The sequence below is a fragment of the Hipposideros armiger genome, unplaced genomic scaffold (genome assembly GCF_001890085.2).
Source record: "Hipposideros armiger isolate ML-2016 unplaced genomic scaffold, ASM189008v1 scaffold_86, whole genome shotgun sequence".
In the NCBI taxonomy this organism is placed as follows: Eukaryota; Metazoa; Chordata; class Mammalia; order Chiroptera; family Hipposideridae; genus Hipposideros; species Hipposideros armiger.
The window spans coordinates 832,077-856,212 of NW_017731436.1; the positions used below are offsets into that span (position 1 = coordinate 832,077).

Sequence of the window (24,136 nt, forward strand, 5' to 3'; positions counted from 1 at the left end):
GCAGAAGGGGAAGGTCAAAGGTCTAGGTGCAGAGGGCAGAGGTCAGGGACCCAGGCGCAGAGGGCAGGGGTCCAGGTGCAGAAGGGGAAGGTCAAGGGTCCAGGCGCAGAGGGCAGAGGGCAGGGGCCCAGGCGCAGAGGGCAGAGGGCAGGGGCCCAGGCGCAGAGGGCAGAGGGCAGGGGCCCAGGCGCAGAGGGGAGGCATGCACCTGAATCTCCCTTCGCTGACCACCGCTCACACTTGGTCTGCAGTGTATGATTCACCATCGGATAACGCAAAGCCTTGAATCGAGCTCTGATGGTTGCAGTTGTAGGTGTCAGGTCCCTGGTTGGATGGAGCACCTCAGGGAGGGCTGAGCACAAGCCTCTCCTGCACCCCCCGAGACCAGGGTGGGCCCTGGGTAATACTTGGGTTTAGATGACTTGCTCTTGGATGGTTAGTGACCTACACCACCTGGGTGGAATGCAGGGTGCCTCACTGTATATTAGACACTTTAGGGCCCAGAGTGGCTCCCTTCATTGACCTGGGTGAGAGCACAGGTATGAACAGGTTTTCACAGCTCCCCAGGTGACTCTAATGCACAGCTAGGCCTGAGAATTGCTGGCAGGTGGGAGGAACACACGTTTTGGAAGCAGACCTGGTCCTGACACCTACACCCTGAGAGTCCCTAGGCCATAACACCAATTTACTTCATTTTGTTAGTTTCCTCCTCTCTTGTTTGGGGCGGGTGACCCCACGTGCAGTGAGCACTCACCTTGGTACCCTTTCCCCATTCCCACTGCAGCACACATACACACCAACTAGACTCCATGCTCAAGGCAGGGCTAGGGCTAGGGTGAGGAAGGCGTGGCCTCGAGGGTACCACATTTAAGGGGCACTCGCCCTGAGAGTCAGGCGTCCACACAGCGCTGAAAACACGCGCCTCCTGAAACTGTTTCCGCAGTGCCCCTTACCCCACTGTAGTCCCATGCTTGCGAAAAATGAGCACTGACCCCTTGCTGCTCAGGGGTCATGGACATGGTTTTACAAGTATGATGTAGTTTTCCTGATAAATTGCTCGGGAAGGGGAAACCGTGGATTTGACTTGGATCTGATCCAGACAATTGACTTAGTCACGTGCCAAACATTTCTGGAGTATTCCACAGCATCCTGGCAGATGCCACAGAAGTCTACAGCTGTCAGAGACCCTCAAGAAAAATCCAGCCCAAATGTCTCACTGTACAGATGAGAACTGAGGTCTGTATAAATGACCTGTCAAGGTCACACTGCGAGCTGGCTGCAAAGCCAGGGTCCCCCAGCCCCAATACTCGCCCCTATGTGGATCCCCGTAAAGGTGGCTTTCTCACAGGCTTGTGAGAAAACAGTGAGTCTACTTATTCACAGCGAGTTGCTGTGAGAGCTCATCCATAGTGCCTCCTGGTTCACGCGCCCATTCCTCCTTACCTGTGCCAACCCTCCGATCTCTTTGACGCAGACATAGAGCCGGAACAGGTCCAGGGGCCTCTTGCCCACCGCGGGCAGGCTCGCAACAGGGGAGCCCCTCTCTTCCATGAAGGTCAGGTAGCGGTCGACCCAGACCTTTCTCTCCGGCTCGCTCCCCAGCTCATACACCTTGGTGATCTTTTCTCCAGTGGTGGTGGATGAGCTGGACTTCTAGGGCCCGGAGGGGCATTTGGAGGCGGGGCATGGGTGGACAGAGGGAAAGGGAAGAAGGTGAGAAGAAAGTAATGAGCTACCAAGTCCAAAAAGAGGAGAAATTTAAAAACTACTGCTATCACACAACAATTAGGAATGAAGGCTACTAGTTCAGGCACAAACTATACATTTCTTAATTAAGAATTTACTTTGACTTTAAATAAAGGCCCAAACTCCCTCTTTTATATACTTAAAAAACAAAACCAAAACCCCAAATCTTTTTCACTTTATTGCTATAAGCGTTGAATCCCAGAAGGCAAGGTTCCAATGACGACTCACGTCATGTTTAAAAATAAAAGGTGTTAGCTCATAAAAGGATCATAGTGAACTTAAAATTTCACGTGTGGTATTTATTACAGAGCCCAAAGACCTCTATGGACCCCACTTTTCCTTGTCAAAATAAGAATGGCTACTGTGGGTCTTCACTGGAACTCTACATCGTATGGAGGAAGGGCAAGCAAACGCATGGTACTTGCTGAAAAATCAGAGGCAGGTCACACATCACAGGAACCAGTGGTGTGGGCCCTACGCTCATTTGAGAGCTTTGTAAGCTGATGGCCAGCTAACTCATGATGACCGGCTTTCCCTACTTAAGAGGTCTTGAGCTTCTCTGCCATGGTCAGGGGCATTAGATAATTATTTTACTAGATTTCTTAGGCAGCTATGCTTTAATCACGAACACGTGCTATTTCCTACTCCCATCTGTACCGATGGATAACTATATACATTTATTCTTAGGCACACGTGTTTATGGGTCCATGTGGTTTATACTGATGCTCTAATTCTCGGTCTTCTATTTTTCTAACTCTAGTTGATACTAAAGTGTCAAAAGTTGCTTTCCCTGCACATTTGAAGCCCACCATCTGGATTATGTGATCTAGGAAGGGAACACTTTTAGTCCTGAACAGCCCAACTGTATATTTTCCCTTTCTTTTATGTCTCTGTATTTGCAGCAATATTTGTGTACCTGTAATATCTGCAACTCTGGGGTTATTGTACAAAATTACTTTTACATTCCCCATAAAATGTCCTTGGAACAGGAATTTACTTCACTTACTCACGTTTACTTACTAGGTTGTCATTTGCAACGTTTAGCCTTTATTTGAGATGGAGTTTTTCTTAACTCTTTTCCATTATGTGTAGCTTACTGTAATTTTAAACATATTGATGAAATTCTGGGGGTTAAACATGATTGCCACCGAGGTTTGATGCTACCTTATTTAGCAAGATCTTGATCCCCAATAAAAGCAGGGCCTGAGAAAGGGGGCCTGAGAACGAGACCAAAGGAGCCGGAGAAGGGCAGCTTTCCCTCTAATTAACGTGGAATTCCCCCACGCTATTTTCACTGGAATTTTAAGCCTTCAGCTTCAGAATTATTCAGGCATAAAATCTTTACATCAAATCTATAAAAATGGATGATGCAGTTGATGTAAATAAAAAAATGTAGAGTTGTAGGATAAAAAATAGTGTGATCTTTTAGAATAAGTTTTTACCATTTATTTCCCTATTCTTATAACCAAGGAATATTTGACTAGGACAAGAAATGGTTCTAACACATTTTATGCCACGTTCTCCTACTGATAATATTTCAGGAGCTTTGTCATCATTAATAGGGTGCTTATTACTAGGAGGTTTCGAAATGCTAGTATTAAAAATTTTTGTTTTGGGGTAGCTACTCTAAAAAAAAAAACCAAAAACAATGGATCCAATGTTTTAAAAAAATGAAAATTTGAAATAAGGACAGCTTCCACAAGGCAGGGTTCCTGCTGGGAACACCAGCAGTGGGTGCACGCTGAGGGTACTCAAGGTACTTGGTAGGCAGATACTTGTTTTATGAACAAATACTCAAATGGACTGAAAAAGGTCTGAGAAGTCTAGCACCGTCCAAATAAGAATTAACAGCTGATTAAAATATCATGTAAAAAGGGTTTCCGTGAGGGAGGTGCTCAGTGAATGTGGACACTATCCAATAAGACTGAAAGCTGTGGGGGATCGTGCCCATGGCTGGCATGTAACATCTCCGCTCCTGGTCTGCTTCCTAGCCAATCACCAGTTAGTATGTGGGTGTCTGAACAGAGAAAAAGGACATGAAGAGAAACAACAGCCTTAGGAAATAAAGAGTACAGATTATCACTGATCAGGCTCAACATAGGCCTCTTTTGTTCAGGCATTAGCTATGATGTGACCTCTGGATAAAAGTCGCACACACTACCCACTGACTAAGGGCAACCTAACTAGCCCTGCACAAAGATGGGTCTCTAGGACCATCCGTATTGTTTCCGTGCTGTGGAAACTGTACCCACTGCATGAAACTGTTGTGGAGGCAAGAAAAATAAATGGAGATTGCTGAAAAATTATAGCGAGACATTATTATAGTGCCACAAATGTCTTCCTTGCATGTAATTTAATTAAGTCTATAAGTACATTTTCCTCAAGTCTTTTAGGCAGATTTACATTTCAGCAGTCTTTACCATATGCCTGGTAATATGTGTATGTGCAAATGTTTATTTTTATTTTAGAATGTTTTGTAACAACACAGTGTTGGTCCACAGCACACTGTCAAAGCAAAGAACATCTTTATTATTTCGTTCATTTCAGGCCTGCTCTTAGGCAGGCTTTGTTAGGGAGACTGTGAAGAGCAATTTTAAGTACAAACTGACGTTCTATCTTGGAAAAAGCAGTTAAATATTCCTAAACTGTATATATCTGCAGTGATTTGATAGCAGAGATAATCTGCAGTCCCTCATTACAATCTCCTTTGGTTCCTGTCTTGAATTAGCATCTCATTCAAGACAATGGCTGTTTTCTCATTATAGAGCCATTACTAAGGTCTTCCACTACCTGGAACCACGGCCTCTCCTGTCCTTACCTACCACTGGAGCCAGAGTTTGCTTGTAAATTCTTACAATGGTTACAGTACAGGAAGAGATAATGTATGTAGAAGTATTTAGGAAAAAGAGAAAAGTTACATGCAATTTTTAAAAGTACAATTGTATAATAATAAGAAAATGAAGTTAATTCAGTTTGCTTTATTTCTTATATTTAAGTGGAAACTGGGGCTTATGCAACTAGTAAGTTAAAATACAATAAAGATTCATTCTTCATAATTCAGAAGTCAGCAGGGTGGAATTTTTAAACATAATATAGTCTATTAGTAGTTTTTGTTCTTAATAAATGATCAGTCTTAATATATCTTAAAATTTTAAAGGTTTTCAACCTCTAAAATTTTTCCCCGAGCCAACATACAAATGTTTTTGAAAAGTTATAATTTGAGTTCTACCTGTTAACTTGAGAGTATTACTGATTCAAAAATGTTTTTCTTACGATTAAAATAAAACCAAACCAAACCAGGGTGCATTATGGGGAAACTGCCACAATGCTGGCTGCCTTCTGAGACTCAAAGCAAACAACACAAAGATATCAGAATTAAGGAGCTACATTCTCCCTTCCCATTAGTGCTGCTTAACCCATCCTAGAAGCATTTTTCATTTCATCTGGGTTTGTTTCAAAAGCAAAACATGTGTCTACAGAGAAGGTACCAGCGAATATCTGCCCTTTCTTCCTCTAAAAAGGAAAATGCTGGTTAGACTAGAGCTCCACATGAATTTTACAAACATTTACTGGAACACCGACTCTGCAAACTGTCTGCTTAAAGCGGTGAATGGATAATTAATAGCAGCCTCCTTTTGGGGTTTTGACTAGATTGCCAGACTCTGCACTCAGAGTCTTCTTCTCTCCAACTTCCTTTCCTGAGCCATGCTCTCCAACGCATCGTCTTACAAAAATTAGCGTGTTAATTAAGTCTTCTTGGCAAGTAATTGCATGTTAAGGATTTTTTTCTTCAAAAGATCTTTTGATTCCCTATATGAATGTAAAATAAAGGTTGCTACAGTGCCGTTCTTTTTGCAATGGCACAGAATTAATTTCTTGAGTAGGAAAATAAAGGCTCTACAGGCAAAAGAACACAAAGGCTAAAATAATTCTCTTATATATACATTATCATTTTTGTTTGTTATGTCATATGGAAAGCAACACTTAATTTCAAGATTATCAGCAGTCTTGTGCAGGATGGACTTTTCATCTCAACTGATTCTACTGCAGGCACACATTATTCATCTAAAAACAGCATTCCAAGTAGTTATAGGCACTAGCATTTCCAAACTTTTTCTGTTAATTTCTGACAAGTGGATTGAAACAAAGCAGGGTTGATATTATGCTAACCCGTGCCCAGAGTGTAATATTTATATTTTCAGGTAGGCAGTTTTGAAATAAGATGTTTCAGATAAAACAGTCCATGAAAGATTTAGGCCAGAGGCCAAACTTGTCATTTACTCTGTGGCTGCTATTAGTTCCCATGTAAATGGAGAAGTAACTTGTTTTAAATTTCTTAAGTGCACAATGGATTAGACATTTAAACGAAGTCACTGTGTGAAGGAGTTTGGACCCAGTAACACAATCGCATGCTTGGTACAGAGGTGCTTCTTTATATAGCGGTTTCATTACTAGAAATCAACTTCTATGATGCACATAAACGTTACTTATTTTGTTACTAATATAATTATAAAGAAATCCCTTTCATGGATAAATTACTGAAGAAAAAGTCTTATAAAACAAATAAATAAGCAAGCATTAACGTAGAATTAATTATCAAAAAACCCCAAAAAACAAAAAAAAACAAAAAACCAGAGCCACTTACAGGGCTTGATGGAGTCTTTGGCCAGCCTGGGCTGCTAATGCTATCACTTTCATCTCCATGAAATGAGGAGATGCTAGCAGAGCTGGGGGACATTGGGGAGGGGACTGGCAGGTTGCCGGGGGTTGGGGGCTGAGAAATACCCTGAGAGCTGTAGCTATCCTGTGGTAGAGGAATAAAAAAAAAAAAATGACAACGGTAGGGCAAACTTTATTTAAAATAACAAAAAGTACATCCAGTTTAACAGACTAGCTTTTATATATAATAGATATATATATATATAAAGACATGTACAAACAAACACACAAACACACACACATATAAAGGTATTAAAACAACATTCTTAATTAGTAGAATTTGGTAAGTTTGCTGGATGCTGGATACGGCCACTAAGCCACCATGCTTACTTCAAGCTTACATGGAATGCTAAGCATGGGTTACCCCTTATGAAAGAAAGAAAGAAAAAAAAAAAAAAAGCTGTTCACCTTATTTATCAAATAAGGCAGGAAAGCAAAATATTAAGTATGTTGTTGTTGCTGAGGCGGCCAAAACAGGAAGCTATAAACTGAAGGCAGAGAAAATGGCTGCAAGTATCAAACCCAGGCAAGACCCCTTACTTCTCCCCACCCCCAAAGCATTTCTCTTGGGTGGGTCTTGTCCCTCCACCCCTCTCCCACGACCATGAGTTAATGCCATCAGAACTAGTAACTTTCAGATCCACACCATGAGGGGGGTGGGGAAAGAAAGAAAGACTACAAACATGTGGCACAAAATGAAGGCATGCAGAGAGAAGAAACCAAATGGAAAAAAAAAGTGTCGGCCAACACCAGTGAATAGAGAACAACATGGCAGCTTTAGCAAGGCAGGCCCCACACTGCGTGCAGAGGAGAAAGGAAATACCTTCGCCTTGCTCTCAGGCTGTGCAGTTCCTTCTTCTTTACTGTCTGCTTTGAGAGGCAGGGGCAATTTGGATTCACCAGGAGACATCATATCTGCAAGACCCATAGATGCTAATCGAAAACAGGAGAAAGAGTTTAGGATTATACATGTGATTCGTCAGCCTGTGCTCCTGTGAACACAAGTTACTGGGTGATGCACGGGGCACTTGAAGGAAGAAAAGAAAAAAGAAACTGTAACTCAGCACACTGATTTCTGAAATCTAAACAGCATGACATTCAGGCAATCCTTCTTTATCTTTAAAACAAATACAAAACCCAGGAATCATTGACTCAAGACCCAAACCATGAAAGTCAACGTATAGCAGTTATATATGTAGTAAGCAGTTATAATATAGCGAGTGACAAGTGGACAGAAGTCCAATGTTTAATTTGCTCATCAGGTGTTGAATATAAATGCTGGATGTGTAGTGTATATTTGTTACCTGCTGACTAGAGGATTTAGTGCTTTCTTCATTTCCTAAATGCACGTAACCTATAGTTTGCAAAATCATTTGATATTTTATAGTTTCATTTGAAAATCTTATCTACTGCAATGTGGCCTAGTCTATACTAATGGAAGACAATCATAACACATGACTTCAAAAACAATAATCAAAAGTAAGTTTTGAAGGAAAAGATTTCTAATCATTTTGCAATGGGGCTGGTTTCCTTCTGGCCTGGTGCATTGCATATGGTTATCAGTTCTCACCCGCAGCTCAAATGCCCAGGTCAGGTCCCCACACCAGCTCAAGGGTCAACCTGACAATCCCAGGCAAAACTCACTTTCTATCTCCAGGCTCGGAAACTTGATCAAGTTCATCTAAGGTTCAGAATGAAAAGTTCCCCAAGGAACAACTGACTTAGACACACTGATTGCAAATACTAATAGACATTTTCAAGTTAAAAACACGGGTTTAGATTTCTTTTTAAAGGAAGAGCAAGAATACAGTAGGGACTCAGTGTAGCTATCCGGGGAATAACAGCTGAATGCCTACAGAGCCCCACTGTGAAAATCACATGCACAACACTGGGCTGTGAGCGGGACACGAACAGACATGTGAGGAGTTGGCGTGAGGAGGGACGGCAGTAGAAAAGGAAGAGGGGAGAGAATTACGAGCCTTATAAATGAGTGGAAACCAGAAAACATTCCTACTTCAAAAATCAAATAAACCCGAGGTCTTATGAACGGGACCCAGTTTACATCTGCCAATGAAAGTGCGGACCTAACCGAGTGGCTGGGATACACGGGGCACAAATGTGCCAGAAAAAAAGAGGAGCTTCAGAAAAGGCCCCACAGATTGCCCACTACAAAATGATTATTGCTCATATTCATGTATTACTATGTTTTAGAAAATAATTAGTTTTAATTACAGCAGTGAGAGTGTGAGCAAGGCTCTGGCGCATTTGCTGGCAAGCTTCGTGGTGCTAATTTGCTAATATCGTTAGCATCGCTGCAGGTTGAGACCAGAGGTCCTGCCAAGACAGCCCACCCTGCCACGTGCCCATGAGTGTACATCGGCACACTCAATGGCGCGCTCTGAAACGCTGCATTTTCCACGGCCACAGTGGCTTGTTTTCAAAGCCCATTTGCAGCCCAGTCAGCCCTTGAAGTCATTACCACACACACAAATCATAATTGGGATGTTTTTCTTTTTTTTCAAATTACTTTCAATACTTAGACTTTAAGAACTGGAACAAAAAGCTTTTTCAAGTGATGCAGCTGCACAGAGAAATCTATTGGGATCAGCTAAAAATGCTGTTATTTTTGTGAATGTGTGAAACCTCAGAAAAGCAGCTGAGAGAGATTACACGAAGAAGACTGCCTTGTTGCTTTCGTGTGGTTTTATCTCTGGGGTCTAGCGAGATATGAATTGGTAAAGCTGTATGTTAAGAAAGACCCTTTTTAGAAGAATAGAAGGGAAAAACGCAGGACAAGCGTGGAAAGGGGGGTTTATTGATGAAAGTGCACACGTCCTCGCTCGTTATTCAGAGTGGGTTCACAGGAACGACAGCCACACAATTCCAGAGAAAAGGGCAAGGTCACGGACACGTGGCTTCGGTTAAGTCCTGTTTCTCCGAAGGTTACAACAAATAGTTTTGTCAGTAGGTATAAATTATGCTTAAATATTATTTTTGAAAAAAAAAAAGCAATATCCTTCTTCATGCATTAAATGTGTTAATATACACAAAAGCAATTTGTTAATGTACACAAAAGCAATTTTTAAGCATAAAGAACTAGGTCAATATGTGTTATGATAATTAATGATGATAATTTACACTGATTTAAAAATTAGACTTAGACGAATATAAGCATATGTGTTGGTTTGAAATCCGCCAAACTTCTTCATTCTGTATTATATATTTTAAAGTGAGCATTTGGGTTATGCAAATACAAAAACTGTCAAAAGTTGCATTGCTTTATTATTTTGAGAGATAAATATGAACAGGATTTAGAGTAATAGTTTTTCTTAGTACTCCTACCTTACAATGTAAATTTTATTTTACTAAACGGATCATAAGGGCTTTCTTTACTGCGGCTTTTACTATCCCTTTGGTTGAAATGCTTATTTTTGGCTTCGCAGCAGAATTCTCAAGGAACCACTGCAGAGAGCCACATGCCTCCCACGGCAGTGACACTCCAGGGGCGCTATTTTGTTCTCCTTTCAGAAGGGAAAGACCGCAACTTTCATAAGGACGTGTTAAAACCAAGGCACCATTCTTTCTCCTACTGACATCAGGAATCAGCGTGTAAAGTTCAGACAGAAAAGGGGCAGTAATGACTCTGTGGAGGGTGGGGGTTACTGTAAATACCCCACAAGCACTGGCCTCTGGCTTCACTATGGAAATTTAAGAGCTAGAATGATTTCTTAAAGTAAGTGTGGGTCAAGGTCCTACGGCAGCTATTTCACTGTGGATTTAATATTTTTCCAAAAGAACATAAAGAACATATGGCGCGAGTAAAACTGAACTGAAACATCCATTCCTGCTCTCCCAACTTCCTTTACTTCGTCTCCTTACAAGGCTGCAGAATCATTCCCGGAAGATGGTAAAACAAGACCAGAAAAGCACACACAGTACTTTTCTTTTCACGGTAAATAATATACCATACTCTGCAAAATATTTTATTCCTTGTTTCTGAAAACACAAAAGGGCCTGTCTCTGGGTATACATCTGTAGATATTCATGGCTATTTTTATATGAGGCAAATATATAAAGGACACTGGTTAACATAACATATACAAGGTAATGAGAAAAGCTCAGGAGAAACACTTCTCTCTGCTTAGAGCAGCAGGGCTTTGAAACAACCCCAGAAAGCTCCCTATGCTGACTCACCTCCAGGGGGGCAGTGCAAGTGAGGGGCACGACCCCATCATCCCATCACAGCCCCTCCCCACTCAGCCGTCCCCAGGACACGCACAACCTGAGCAGAACCAGCATGTTTGCAGAGCATCACTGCTGCTCTCTCCTGCGAGCTGGACCGATGCTCCCAAGAAAGCCCAGCTACTTACGCAGCTACCAATATACTTGGCATAACTCAGAGTACATTTTCCTGTTTAAGAGAGACGGTTTTCAGTTTATCAATCCAATTTTTTGTATTTTTTGTGGGGGTTGGGCAGCAACTCACCTAAAATCATTAACTTAAAACGATCAAACAAAAAAGCCAATGATATTTATAAGCTACCTAGACAACCACTAGCAGTGTGCTCAAGATCCCAAATTGCCTTTGTGAAGGATCCTAAAATCTCAAGACAGAAAACCGCTTTCCATCTGGCAGAGTTATATTCTATGTATAGTTTTGTAACTTTTTTTTTTTTAAATTTCAAAACAGCAAATTATCTGGTAAATGGCTAATGCCACACAAAGCTGGCAGCAGTTCTGCCGGGAGGCTGCTGAGCCAGATGCCTCTACACTGGTGCCCCTCAAGCATCGGTCTGCACCTAAGAATCGCCTCAGGAGTCTGTCAGCAACGCCGATTCTCGGGGCACCTCCCTCATCACAACTCTGGGGGGCAGTCCCAGGCATCTGTAGCTTTGATAAGCATTCCAGGCAACGCTGACTGCGGACTCTGAAGGAAGCCGTTGACACCGTGGCACTGACCAACACTGTGGGACCGAGCAGCGCTGGGCTGAATCTAACAGCGCTCTGTGTGCAGGAGGCCTGGCCACGGCGGCCTCGGGCTGCTCCCTTCCTGCCTGTAGGTTATGCTGATGGAAATGCCCCCCACACCACGCTCCCAGTGAGGCGAACAGCGCTGCACGGTAGGCATGCTTTCTGAGATCAGAGGTCTTCTTTAAGATGGTTTATGCTCAGACTAATGAATATTATAAAGCAAAACATAAATAAGTACTATGTAACTAACAACACAAGTATTACATGGGGTATATTTGACAAGGTTATACAGGACTTATAATTTTGCCCATAGTAATACATAATTCCAATCTTTTAATCCAAATAATTTTTTTAAAAAGCTCCTTTAAAAGAAAAAAAAAACATCTCCACAGCCTACCATCCCACTTCCCTAGCATTTTCAGTGAAGAAACAGTTGTCACATTCATACTCACACTGACTCCATTTAAATCATTACTTGCTCGCTGAAGCTTGCAGCGATTTGTCACTACACAGGAGGACGGTTTCTGGCCCTGTACACTGTCTACAGCACGACTGTTCGAACTCAGCAAAGAGGATGCTGGATGCCCGCTGCATCAGCTGCTAAGTGAGGTTCAGAAAATCCCACCGCCAGACCGCCCATTGTTCGTATTATCTTCACTTTTCCCAAATGTGTCCTTGGATGGAGAAATGCTTTGCTGTCATCACTGGGAATTTATCTCCATGGGACCAAACCATGGAGACTGACGTGGTGATGAGCCAAGCCATTTCTGCCCATCCCTAGAAAAGCTAAGCGGACACCTTCAGCCCCACACCCTCATTAGGAGCTCGCTGTGGGATTCTGGGTTGCTCTGTCACTCCCGGTTCCCTCAGAGACCACGCCGGCATTGGCAGAGGCACGTGTGCCCATCAGTAGATACACAGTGAATGCTAAGTCGTCAATATTCCTCGGATGTGCTGCATGATTACTTTCTATCAGGTAGCATTTGACTTAATAAAGCTGAAATAAAATCATATAAATGTGCAGAAAAAATTTTGATAAATGTTTAAATTATTAAAAATTCAATATTTCAAAATGCACAATGCCATAAAAAATATACTACTAGCCTGTACAAAAGACTGTGAGGATAAATGGCCTTTCATTGAAAAGATTTCCCCGGTATGAAATAACAAATAGCTGAATTATCTGAATAATAATAATAAAAAAAACCCCCTCTCTGTGAATCTCCATTAAATTGGTTATTTCTTAGGGACACATAAATCTCCTTAGGCAGGGCATGGTGCCATCTATTTGTTGTGGGTTATTTTTGTGGCTCTGGAGTCCAAAGGAAAAAGGGAAAAATGAGTATTGCTAATAGTAGGTGAAAATTTATTGTGTCGTTTCAATGCTCTGAAGTAATTTCATTTCAGCAAGCCAGACGAAACACATAATGTCATAACCCAAACACGCTATTACCTGGGACAGTGCTGGGAAGGGAGGGGAAGCTTCCAGCTAACAGACTGTCCGAGAGCTTGTCACTATTCACTGCAAATGTGAAAACACCCGCCTCCCTGGGTGAATGACCACCTGCTTAACATCAGGAAGGGCTATTATTTATTTAAAAACTTTCATTTTCACCAATAGTTTCTAGTTTTAAGTCTTCCACAAACTTTTAAAGAGAAGTAATCAGGGAAGGCACTATTAAATTAGACGCTAGAAACCAGTGACTCAGAAGCTCAGACAGGATGCAAGCCCTGCCTCTAGCTGTCTGTTCTGTCTGACAAACAATAGCCTTGAGGCGGCCTTTGGAAGATGGAGAGGTTAGGAAGGCAGAGAAAAGCAGAGGGAACAAAAAAAAGTAAAAAGGGAACGCCAAGCCTCTAACTCCACCATGTTTTTCTAACACATTATAAAGCATCGCAGGACACCCATAAAGGTACGCATAGCTCTGTATTGAGTCAAGGAGAGACTGCTACCCCAAAGTGGCATCTATCACTCTAATAGGGGAGAAAAAGCAACAGGTCAGTTGCATTACTGACCTTTATATAAAAAAGAATTTACATGAAGTGTAACGGAACCCTCAAGTCATTAAACAGTTAGACTGAGCAGGTTTCCAAGAAGCAGAAAAGCAGTATTTCCTCTTTTCACCAAATGGTCCAATTGCTTGCCTTGTTTTTGTACATTCAGCGCTGCTCGCCTAAGAGAAGAGGGGAGAGGCGGGGCCGCCCTCAAAGCCCCCAGCCGCCAAGGTTACCTGCGGAGCTGTTCACCATGTTGGGTGTCATGCTGTAGGGCGGCGTCGGGGTGTTCATCAGCCCGGAGCTGTTGTTCATGGGCTGGCTGTAGGGAGAGCTGGAGGCCAGAAGTCCACTCTGATTCATGCCCGGGAAGCTGCCTTGCCTGTATGGAGAGAAAGCACACACATACGGACACTGACCACGCACATTACAGTTTGAGCTGGGAGTCATTTCTCACAACGCATTTAAGGCAAGGGGTGGGGCTAGTATTTCTCATGTTTTCCTTAAAATAATTTCTTTCCTGGAGAGAGAGGCTGAACTCTTATTGCTAGGTAATTACTTAATATACTTGTACTATGTAAAAATTCCAGATAATATAAATTCCACATATAAATTACATGTTTTAAAGCATGTCAAGTGTTCCAGGTTATGATTTATATAGAGGAATACAAGCGAGAAAGGGAGAACGTGAAATAAGAACAGGAATTACAAAAGCAAGCAAAATTAATTTCTGATGTTTAAAAAGATCTGACTCTATTAAACATTTAGTATCCTCACATCAAAAAAACAGAAGTCAAGAAATGAAAAACAAATACGCAGTGTGGGAATGTTACTTAAAACAAAAAAATTCTTTGACTTAAATTTTCTGATATAATGAATATGGGAGAAAGCATTCCCCAAATCCTATTATTTCCCCTTCTGAAATTAGGTGCTATTAAAAACAAACCAATTTCCCTATATTAAAATTACACAGTAAACATTAGGCTTCCGCCTCTCGTTGAAGGATTTCCCCTGTGACAGGAAGGAAGAGGGTCTAGACTGGCTATAAGTACCCCTAAGAATCCTGTCCTAACAGGCTCACCCCCTCCCCACTGCCTTCCCGACTACCATACAGACTCATGAACTTAACTTTTTGGTGACTTCCTTTGGTTCATTTTGTGTCTACACAGAGAGACAAACCTAGTCACTCTTGCAAAGCAGCAAAGGGCATTCTTTGATTTGAAAGAGACAACTGTCACACAATGTCATTTCTCTAGCTACAGGTGATGAAGTGGGGGGAGGGGAGGATTTAAACAGCAAGGTGGTTTAATTCTCCCAGGAAAATTACAGCAAAGAAAGATGGTGGCAGTGAGGTGAAATCTTGAAAAGACTCCACATTGTAGTCAAGCTTTGCTTATGTAAATAGCATGCAGTACCATTAAAAACTTTTCAAAGTCTTGGCCACTAATGTTTACTCTTAAGAGTAAAGCTAACGGGAAGGGTAAAAATCCAGCCACTTTGTTTATCTGTCCAAATTAATTATGATTACAACCCCCTCCACCTCCATTAAATTCTCATTTGGTGGCTCTTAATGTATAATAACGAAACATTTTAAAGAGATTCTTTAAAAGATTAACATAAGTTATTTTAAAAAATCATATATACTATTCTTTTTGTGTAGGTAGTTTCAGTGGATTCAACTTCTTGCTTGTAGAAAAAGTTCAAACGTGGTCTGTTTGAAAATTCAAAGTGTCAAAAGTTTGAGTGTTTTTCTTTTAAATATTACACAAACCATTCAGGGAAATTCTGTACAAACGAACACTTGATGATGGCTTGGAAAGAACATTCTAGAAGGCTGAAAGACTAATGGTATGAGTGTGGCTCTGGGAGAAAGGAGTGCAGTTCAGCCTTGAATGCTCTGCTCACTGTGATTCCACTTTGAATAACGCCAGACTGCTGAATCAGCTGTAATACCCATTGCAACTCATTAAGGATGGATCTGAGATCATTCAATGGCTTCCGATTAACCTCAGGTCATCACATCCTTATAAATACATTGCCCAGCAGCTGTACACACATTCCTGTACGGTTAGGGTCGTAACATCAGCCTGTGGATAGCTGGCATTACCTCAGACATCTCAGGTTTGTTCTGAGATATTTTCACTCAAACGAAAGACTATTTAGTAGCATTTATGCAACTGTTTGAAAAGGGAACAAGTGGCAGCTGTTGGAACGACTCTCTCAATTTCTTAGATAAACCACAGGAAGAGCCTCCTTAACGTATGAACAGGCTGCATTTTCTGGAGGCTACTTCCAAGGTCTCCATTACTTCCAAATCTCTGCCAACTCTGACCTGTCCTTCAGGGTTCTCCATGAAACCTGTCCCCATGCTCCACCTGGGAGCTCTGCCGTCTGCAGGCTCTGCTTCTACAGCACTCTGCACTTTCTTTTGTGAACGGAAACCATTTCTAGGTTGTGCGTGTATGCCTCCTGAGAGGAGCAATTGAGCACATGACAGCGACCACAAAACAGGTTTTCAAAGAATTGATAGAGGACATTTTTATCACTGTAAATAGGAATTATGAAAGATGGCCACTTTTTCAAGCTTCCACCAAATTCGGTTTTACACGCACTGTAACTAACATGTATATGAAATTAACAGTTCTGGAAGTACAGTTGTTTCCAACTAAGGTGGAAAAGAGAATCAGAATATAAAATCTACCAGGCAGATAGATAGATGAAGTAACCTCAGAGGCCCCATCTAACCCTCATCGATGACTTCTCCCCCAAGTGTGCACTGTCCATCTCCAATCACCATAACACGTTTATGGTGCACCTTTAACACGTTTTTAAAAATACCCTTAAAATATCAAAATACATAAAGGATTAAAGATTGCATGTTGGATGTCCGCTGCTGGTTACAATGGTCCTCAATTAAACCGCACCTATAGTTTTCAAGAGTCTGGTTAAAAAGCGAGGGGTCTTGGCTCTGTCGCTACCCCCACTTGGATCTGGGAGCAAATCATGCTGGCTTTCTGTGCCTCTGTTTTTATATACAAACATGGAGAGACTGTTAATAATTTTAACATTAACACTTTATGAAGTACCTACAGCTTGGCACGATTTCTAGGCACTTTACACGTTTAATTTTCTAAATTCCTGGAGGAGGGTGGGTGGAATTATGCTCATGTACAGAAAAAGAAAATAAAGGTCAGAGAGATGAAATAACTTGCCTAAAGACATACAGCTAATAAGTGGCAGACACAGAATTCCGCACCCTGCTTTCAGTCCAGTGTCCTGTGTTTTTTCCTCCGAGGGCCCTCTAACACTGCTAACGCTTGATGAGACAAAGTATAATGGCATACAGCAGCTACCGTATACCTTTCCATTTGTCTACTGGACTCATCTTTGGTGGGAGAAAGCTGACAGATCAGAATGGCGCTTTTCTCTGGGCCTCCTGGAGGGCACCCTTCGGCGAGGTGGACTCAGTGAGAGGTGGTGGAAGTAAATAAAATAGTGCCCTGGGCACCTGCTTCCAGGAAGGAGTGTATCCTGTGTGTTGCAGGCCTCTGGGGGATCCACGTAAGGAAATGAGTCCTCCCAGGAATGCAGGGCCTGTGTGGCCATGAGCACAGCCCTTGGCCACCTAGCTAAAGGGGGACAGAGCCAGTCTTCCATCACTGCAGAAAAAATCCTATTCACTATTGCTTTGGAAACTGCTGCCAAGATTATTGGTAATTTTGAACAAGCAAGATAGGCTTAATGCTAAACAAGAGTTTTCAATGCATGCTGTTGAATTTCGGAAATCGAGGCAATTCGCATTGTGGAAGGAGATGTGAGACGGCCGCCTGTGATTAAACCAAGCACTCCCACTTAGCACGGTGCAGCTAATGCAAAAGGATTTCTGTGGCTCACGACAGAAAGCTCACTGGGTTGGCCTGACTACCATTACAGGGACCACAGCAACCTCGGAAGTCCGTGCTGTCCCAGAGGCAGCACTCACCGACTGCTAAACCCCTCTCTGACCACAGTGACATTCGAAGACTCCAAATGGAACTTGGAGAGACAAGAAGTCAATCGCTAGACATTTTCTTTTTTCAAAAGGAAACAAGTGCAGGCAGAACAGAACAAAACACCACCAGGCAAAAATACAAACGGAAATGAGGGAAACATTTTCAATATAAATAAGACCCTACCAAAAGGGAAGCGGTACCTGGACGAGTGACCTGGATGAGTGACGTGCCCTACCTTGACCTCTGGGTGACTCACTAGGGGTTTCTAGTGGATCTATGGGCTGAGGTCATTTTTATTACAAATTATTGCTGTCCCAGTGCCACAGATTCCTAAACTGCAATGGCTGTGGCCATGAATGCCCCAGAGCGTCCCGAGAGGGAATTCGATGGACGTTGAAAAGGTGCGTTTGGTTGTGGCTATGAGGCTAAGGCAGCTCCTGTGCGCCCTATGGAAATGGCTGTGGTAGGCGGTGCCCCCGATCACCGCGAGCTGACCAGTGGGCCTGTGCTTACTGGGGCCAGGCCCACATACAGCCAGGCGCCATTCCCTCATGTCAAAGCAAGACGTGGGGGGTTGTCATTTAAACACGCGGAGCTGCAGAATAACCAGAGAACGGTATTTAAATCAGTCTTCGGTGGGGACTAGATGTACGTGTTGAAGACCTGTCATTCAATGACAAAACCCACGCTATTATAATAAAACAAGAGTAACTCAGAAGTGGGGCTGCGCATGCATTTCCCTCAAGCGATCCTGGCCCCGTGTTTCAGTCTCCATAAACACACCACACACAAGGAATTTTTATAGGTTTTCCTTTAGTCAGTTTGGAAATTTCTTTAACATCACACACTCATCTGCCAACAAAGGGCTGGCTTGGGGGAAAAAACCAGAAGCAAAAACCAATTTGAAAGCGATCATTTCCAGTGCTCCACTGTGAAGGCAGAAAGTGGAATACATCGTCCCACTACACTGTGAATTTAGCAGTTCAAATGTTAGTATGAAATCCATTTCTAAATATCTTGTTTTCAAGTCAATTGCAATAAAATGTAAAATAGTCTGTCCATGATTGTGGTACTTTAAAAGAATATTTAGGCCATATGGTTTTAGCAATGCCGCCATTTTTTATCAACAGTGATAGACAGGGAATGTGAAATACGCATTTTGAAAATGAATGGGTTTCTGATACAGCTCTTTGGAGAAGAGGACAGACAGACAGAAGAAATACTTTGGAAATACACGCCACGTGAGTGAAGCCTCTGGTGTAAGTTCCAGGGGCAGAGACACACGGGGAGAAGCTCCGCTCTGACGAGCGCTAGCATGACCACTGGAAATGTCATCTGTACGTTCAAAAGGAACATAAAAACGTGTGCTTTATTCGTGAACTGTGTATGACTGCCAAATGTATGTACCTTTCTCTACATCGACTGTCACTATAGATGTAGTTTGAGTTATGAAAGCAGAAAAGACTGCTTACTGACTAAATAAATTAGGCTACCGCTGACGTTTGGGAGCACTTCTGCACTTAAACCCAATAGTTATCAGAACCAGGAATACGAAACTTTGAAAAGCCCAATTCCGGTCGAGTCGATTCCTGGAGAGCTCCAATCATCTACATAACGTTACACAGGGTGCCCTACTTTAAATGTTGTATAAACACGAGCTATTTTCATGTATGTGTCCAGCACCACTGGAAAAACAGACTTTCGACCTAAGTTACACAGTGACTCTTTGAAAACAGTACCAAGAAGGACAAATGCAGTTGAGATTACTTTACATCTACTATCTGAAAAGGGAGAAACACTCCCTGTGTCACCAAAACCACATAGTTAAAACAGAAAAGAGGGCTGCCTGGCCCTGACCCATTGTTTTATGGTGAATCCATCGGTCGGCCTGTAAACACAAATGCATTCACAATTCTGGTGGCAAAATCATATCGCAGTTTCGACAAGCCAGTTGTTCTGGCTAGGAGTCGAGCCTGCGAATGGAAAGTGGCTTCATATCATTAAACCAAAGACAAAGAATACATACAGAGCCAATGACTTAAATGTACAGGTTTCTATAAAAATGCACAGCCACATGCTACTAAAACAAACCAACTACTGCACCGCTTTCAATCAGAGAGACATGTTAGAAATAACTAAAATGAATCAGAAATACCTTCTATTTATTGGTGGTTCCAATCATCGGTTCAAGATAGGTGTTTCAAGATAAGTGTGGGAGGAGAAGGGGAAAGGAGCATAGCAGTCGTCAAACACAAACACAGCGAGCCACACACCCAGAGTCCCGAGGATGACAGGAGCCCAGGCTGTGTGGGTGAAGGGGAGGCGCCTGTGCTGGGGGGCGTCTAGCTCGGAAGTCGGGGAACGCTCCCTGCTCCCCGGGGAAGGGATGCCGGCCTCTCCGCCTATCCCCGCAGATGAGATCTGAGGGACAGGAAGGGCAGTCAGTCGGGTGACGAGGCAAGAAGGGGGCCCAGGGACATCCAGGATCAGGGGATGGCTGGCGGGAAGAGAGGCAGACCAGTAAGAAATGACTGGAGGGCCGGCCGAGTGGCGCGATGGTTAAGAACCGGCTTGGGACGCCAGAGGGCCCCAGTTCGGATCCCACATATGAGGGCCAGTGGGAGTGGCCAGCGATGGTGTAGGCTGCAGCCCCTGTGGCAGTGGGTTGCCATGGGCTACCGTGTGTAGCCAGCAGCCACCGTGAGCGGCCATCCAGAAGCCGGCGACTGATCTGCCTTGCCTGGAAAGAGCGCAATGATGGTGCCAACTTGGGCCAGTGAAGCAGCGTCCTCCACAACTGGACTGAAGAACAAAACGACAGCAACTTGTCTGTTCCCCTTCCCCCAATTCCCCAGCACTGTTCCCATCCCCCCAATCCCCAATAAAAGATCTTTAAAAAAAGAAATGAGAGTGGAGAGGGGGAGAGGGAGGGAGGGAGGCTCCGGGCTCTGTAAGGTTTTGTCTGAATCCTAAGAGAAAGAAGAAGAGGCTAGGTGTTTTCAGGCAGGAGAAATGGCATCAAGAGATTTGTGCCTTGTTCTCTGACATGTGGGGGTCATGCTGGAGGCAGGAGGATGAAGGTCACGCCCACAGGTTGTGCGGCTACTCCACCAGCCCAGGTAAGAGACGACAGTGCCCTGGAACCAGGCTTGGAGAGGGGACTCGATGATGAGCGAGATGCTGCGGGGAAGAAAAGGGGCACTAAGATGTCTCCTGGGTGTCCGGCCGCACAAGGGGATGGATGCTGGGCAGCCACGGAGAAAACGCCGGAGAGCTCATGAGTGTGGCTTTGGGCATGTTACCTCTGATGTGCCGCTCAGCTCCCAAAAGGCAGCGTCATGGAGACAGCTGGAGACTCAAGTCTAGAAAGCAGACAGGAGTCCTTTAGTTCACCTTCCCTCCCTAGGCGGGAAGGCCTTTGTAATATTGAGTCTTTTCTCTAAGCTCCCCACTCCTTGTGAACGTGACCTCTTTCCAAGGCAGCCCGGTCCCTTAAAGAAAGCTGATGTGCGTCGACCGCCAGCCACAAAGCTACAGCAAAATTAGCCATTTTCCAGCTATCAACTAGTAACTCTCCAAACCCTTCGGTAATCAATACATTTATGTTTTGTTGTTTTCCTTTAAGAATGGGCAAAGGGGAATGTTATTTTCCCATAGCTCTATGACAAAGGCCCTTTCCATAGAGGGCCGCGGTAACTGTTAGCACAGTCCCGAGAATGGTCTCGGTCGGTGCATATGTTTGGTGGATCGCTCTCCAGAGAACTGCTGCCTGGCCCGTCTCTGCCCTGGCCTCTGTAACGCGGCGCTGCCCACAGGGCTGCTCTGTGTCGAGAGCCATTTCTCCCGATTGCCTGCACCTTTCTCCAAAGAGCTGTATTGTTACCCCTGCATCTTGGTGAAGCTGGTGCCACCATGCGCCAAGGAATACCTCATAGCCCATCCAGGGTTTCTTAAAAGCCTGAAACACCAGAGGCATGTTTTCCTTTTGGTTAACTACTTCCTGCAGGCTTCTCAGAGGTTCCAGGCCTGTTATCAGCTCTGCTCCTGGCCTTGCTGCTAAAATGGTACCTGGTGTGCGATTTCAAGATTCAGTACTTGCTTTTCACCTTGATGCGGGTAACCGGTTTGAGCAGTTCCTAAAGCAGCTGACTGCTCGTCACCTTCTCTCTCAAAGCAGCCAGGAGAACAAATCGAGCTGAGGGTTCTGAAGCGAGAGATTTCCTTGTCAGGGTGTGAAGAGATGGCAGAAGTGTCTGGCTGCTTGAATTTTGGTAATTGATAATTAAGAATGTTCTCTTCATCTTGAAGGTGGATTTGGTTTGTTAAGCCCATTGTTCTGTAATTATAAATGGTTCACTGGCAATCATACAAGCATGAACTTCAAGTCTTCCTTTTGAAGATGCTTCATTCAGAGATTTCAATGTCAGCACTTCCCTGGTGATGCCCAGCATGCCAGCTGCCTCAAGGGCAGGGCGCTGACGAAAGCCATGGGAACAGCAGTGGGTCCCCAAACCTGTCTTTTCCCCACAGGATGTGATCCCCGGAACTTTGTGGGGTCTGGTACATGCAGCTTCCCACTGGCCTCTGCCAAGATACAAATGGCACACTTCCCGGTCTGGTAAAAACGACATCCACTGTCTCTCGAAGAAAAACGAGTAGTCACTGATGTACCTCACAGAAAGAAAAAAGATCCCCTTTCAATTGCATTAAGACCTTAAAGTTTATCTTGAGATCATAATGCCATTAAAAAAAGATCTCCAGTAACTTGCAAGGAGGGCCATTCCTTTTCAGTGATGGGAGTACCCATCGTTTCCACCAGGACATCCCCTTCCTGGGTAAAAGGGATAAGTGGGGGCGTGACCTGCCAAGGGAAATGGGTCTCCTTCGAGGTACGAGCACCTCAGATATGGGGAGCATATCAGCTCGACAAATACTGAGCTAAGTGGCAGCGACGAACTAATCTAAGTGATGTTTTGGGAGATATTAGAATGCACAGATCTCAGGCCGGCCGAGTGGCTCAGTTGGTTAAGAGCTCGCTCAAGAGTGCGAGCTCTGAGCAACAGCAGTTCGATGCCCAACCAGAGCTGAGCAGCCGCTGAGCTGTCAACAGGTGGCAGGATGGCTCAGCTAAAAGAAAAATAAAAAGAATGCACAGATCTCGAGGCATTCGTAGACTTCTTGTACTGTAACGGACCCGTCTCGGCTGAAAAAACAAAACAATACAGAATTTTGGTCCTGAGATCTCCATCTCATACACTTCGCCATAGCAATGTTTTGGAAAACCTTCTAACAAAGAATGCACTTCTAATCTACAGAAAAAACAAATCCTCCTAAAATTTTTATAGATTTCCTGGGCTAAATGTGGCCTTGGGCCACAAAGTTACTTAATTTAAGCAAAACACTGTTCAAAATTAGAGTAAAAATGTTGCAGGAAAGGCCTGAAAACTGAGCAAAGAAAGTTCTTTATGTTCTTCCAGTCACCGTGCCCTGAGAAGGAGGCGGGGCAGGATCCAGCAAGTTCTTACCTGGTGAGTATTTAACAATCAAAGGAAACCCAGTTACAGTTAACTTTCAAAGCAAGGAACAAAACCTTACCATTTTATAGCTGTAGGGTTTTGTTTGGTTTGGCTTTTTAATCTATGTAATGGCAGTGGAGTTCAAAATAAGAATGAATGTCAAGGTTAACAGGCGCCGCAGGGAGCTGCTACCTGCTAAGAGGCCCCATGAGCAGTCAGAGAATCCAGCCCTCACCTGTGATCTTCACACGGGCACCCACAACACTCCTCACACCCGTCACAGCCTCTTCACCACTGATAAACTGTCCCTGCCGCCTTCGGCCCAGAACGCTGCTGAGGTTATCAGATGTCAGGCTGGGAAGAACTCAGCACAGCCGGTGCTGGCCTGAAAGCCTGGCAGGCTGGCGGTGAGGCCAGTGCTGCTACCTGCGAGACATGTGATCCCACAGTTCTGCCCTTGGCTGGGCTAAGGGTGTGGGTATGCGGGGGCAGAGATGTTAGACGTGAAGACAGTCAGCAGGGCACGTGCTCTAGAGGGGAGCCTCACTGGGTTGATAGGAGCCCCGACCCAATCATAGGTATTGTGAGTCACCTAGACAGTAAGGGCAGTTCCGGCTGTGAGACGCAGGCTGGGACGTGAAGACATTGTGGGTGAAGAGGGCAGGTGTAGGTATGGCTGGGAACCTGGACTAGTTCAGTCTGAGGACACTGGCGTCTGAGAGGACGCTAACAGGCAGAAAGTGAGAGGGCTTCTGGGGGCAAACTGCCATGAGTCGAGACAGCGCCAGAGCTGAGTTCCTCCTAATTCTCCCGTGTCCACAGCTCTAGTCCAGCATATTCCTCATTCAATGGTCATCCAAAGAAAGGTACACACAACGGGGTGTCCGAGTTGGCACGTTCCTGCCCCCTCCCCATCTGACTTTCTCTTTAGAAGCAGGAACCCCAAATGCCAGTCCTCAGACATGCCCTGTCCTCCTTCACCAGCAGCACACCGGGGGTTTATGAAAAAGATGCGCGCGTGAGCCTCACCTTCCCGTGGAGGGGATGAGACTGTGTGTGTGTGTAAAAAGTCTTCAGGTAATAACCAGTCGTTCAGGGAATGTCACAGACTCTAGCCTACTGAGGGTTTGCTGTACATTTCAGCCTTTCATCAGAGTTTTACTCTTTTTTTTTTTATTTGAAGACTACAAAAATGTA

General features: G+C 44.0%; 1 protein-coding gene across 1 annotated transcript in view; it reads right to left on the reverse strand.

Moving 5' to 3' along the window:
• Window positions 1-24,136, reverse strand: part of ARID1B (AT-rich interaction domain 1B) — a 425,191-nt gene that overhangs the window by 24,424 nt on the left and 376,631 nt on the right. The window contains exons 10-13 of the mRNA XM_019644160.1: window positions 13,668-13,813; window positions 7,289-7,398; window positions 6,392-6,550; window positions 1,444-1,653 (exon numbers count right to left, since the gene is read on the reverse strand). Coding sequence (XP_019499705.1) covers window positions 1,444-1,653; window positions 6,392-6,550; window positions 7,289-7,398; window positions 13,668-13,813 — 625 coding nt within the window. The remainder of the gene's footprint in view (window positions 1-1,443; window positions 1,654-6,391; window positions 6,551-7,288; window positions 7,399-13,667; window positions 13,814-24,136) is intronic.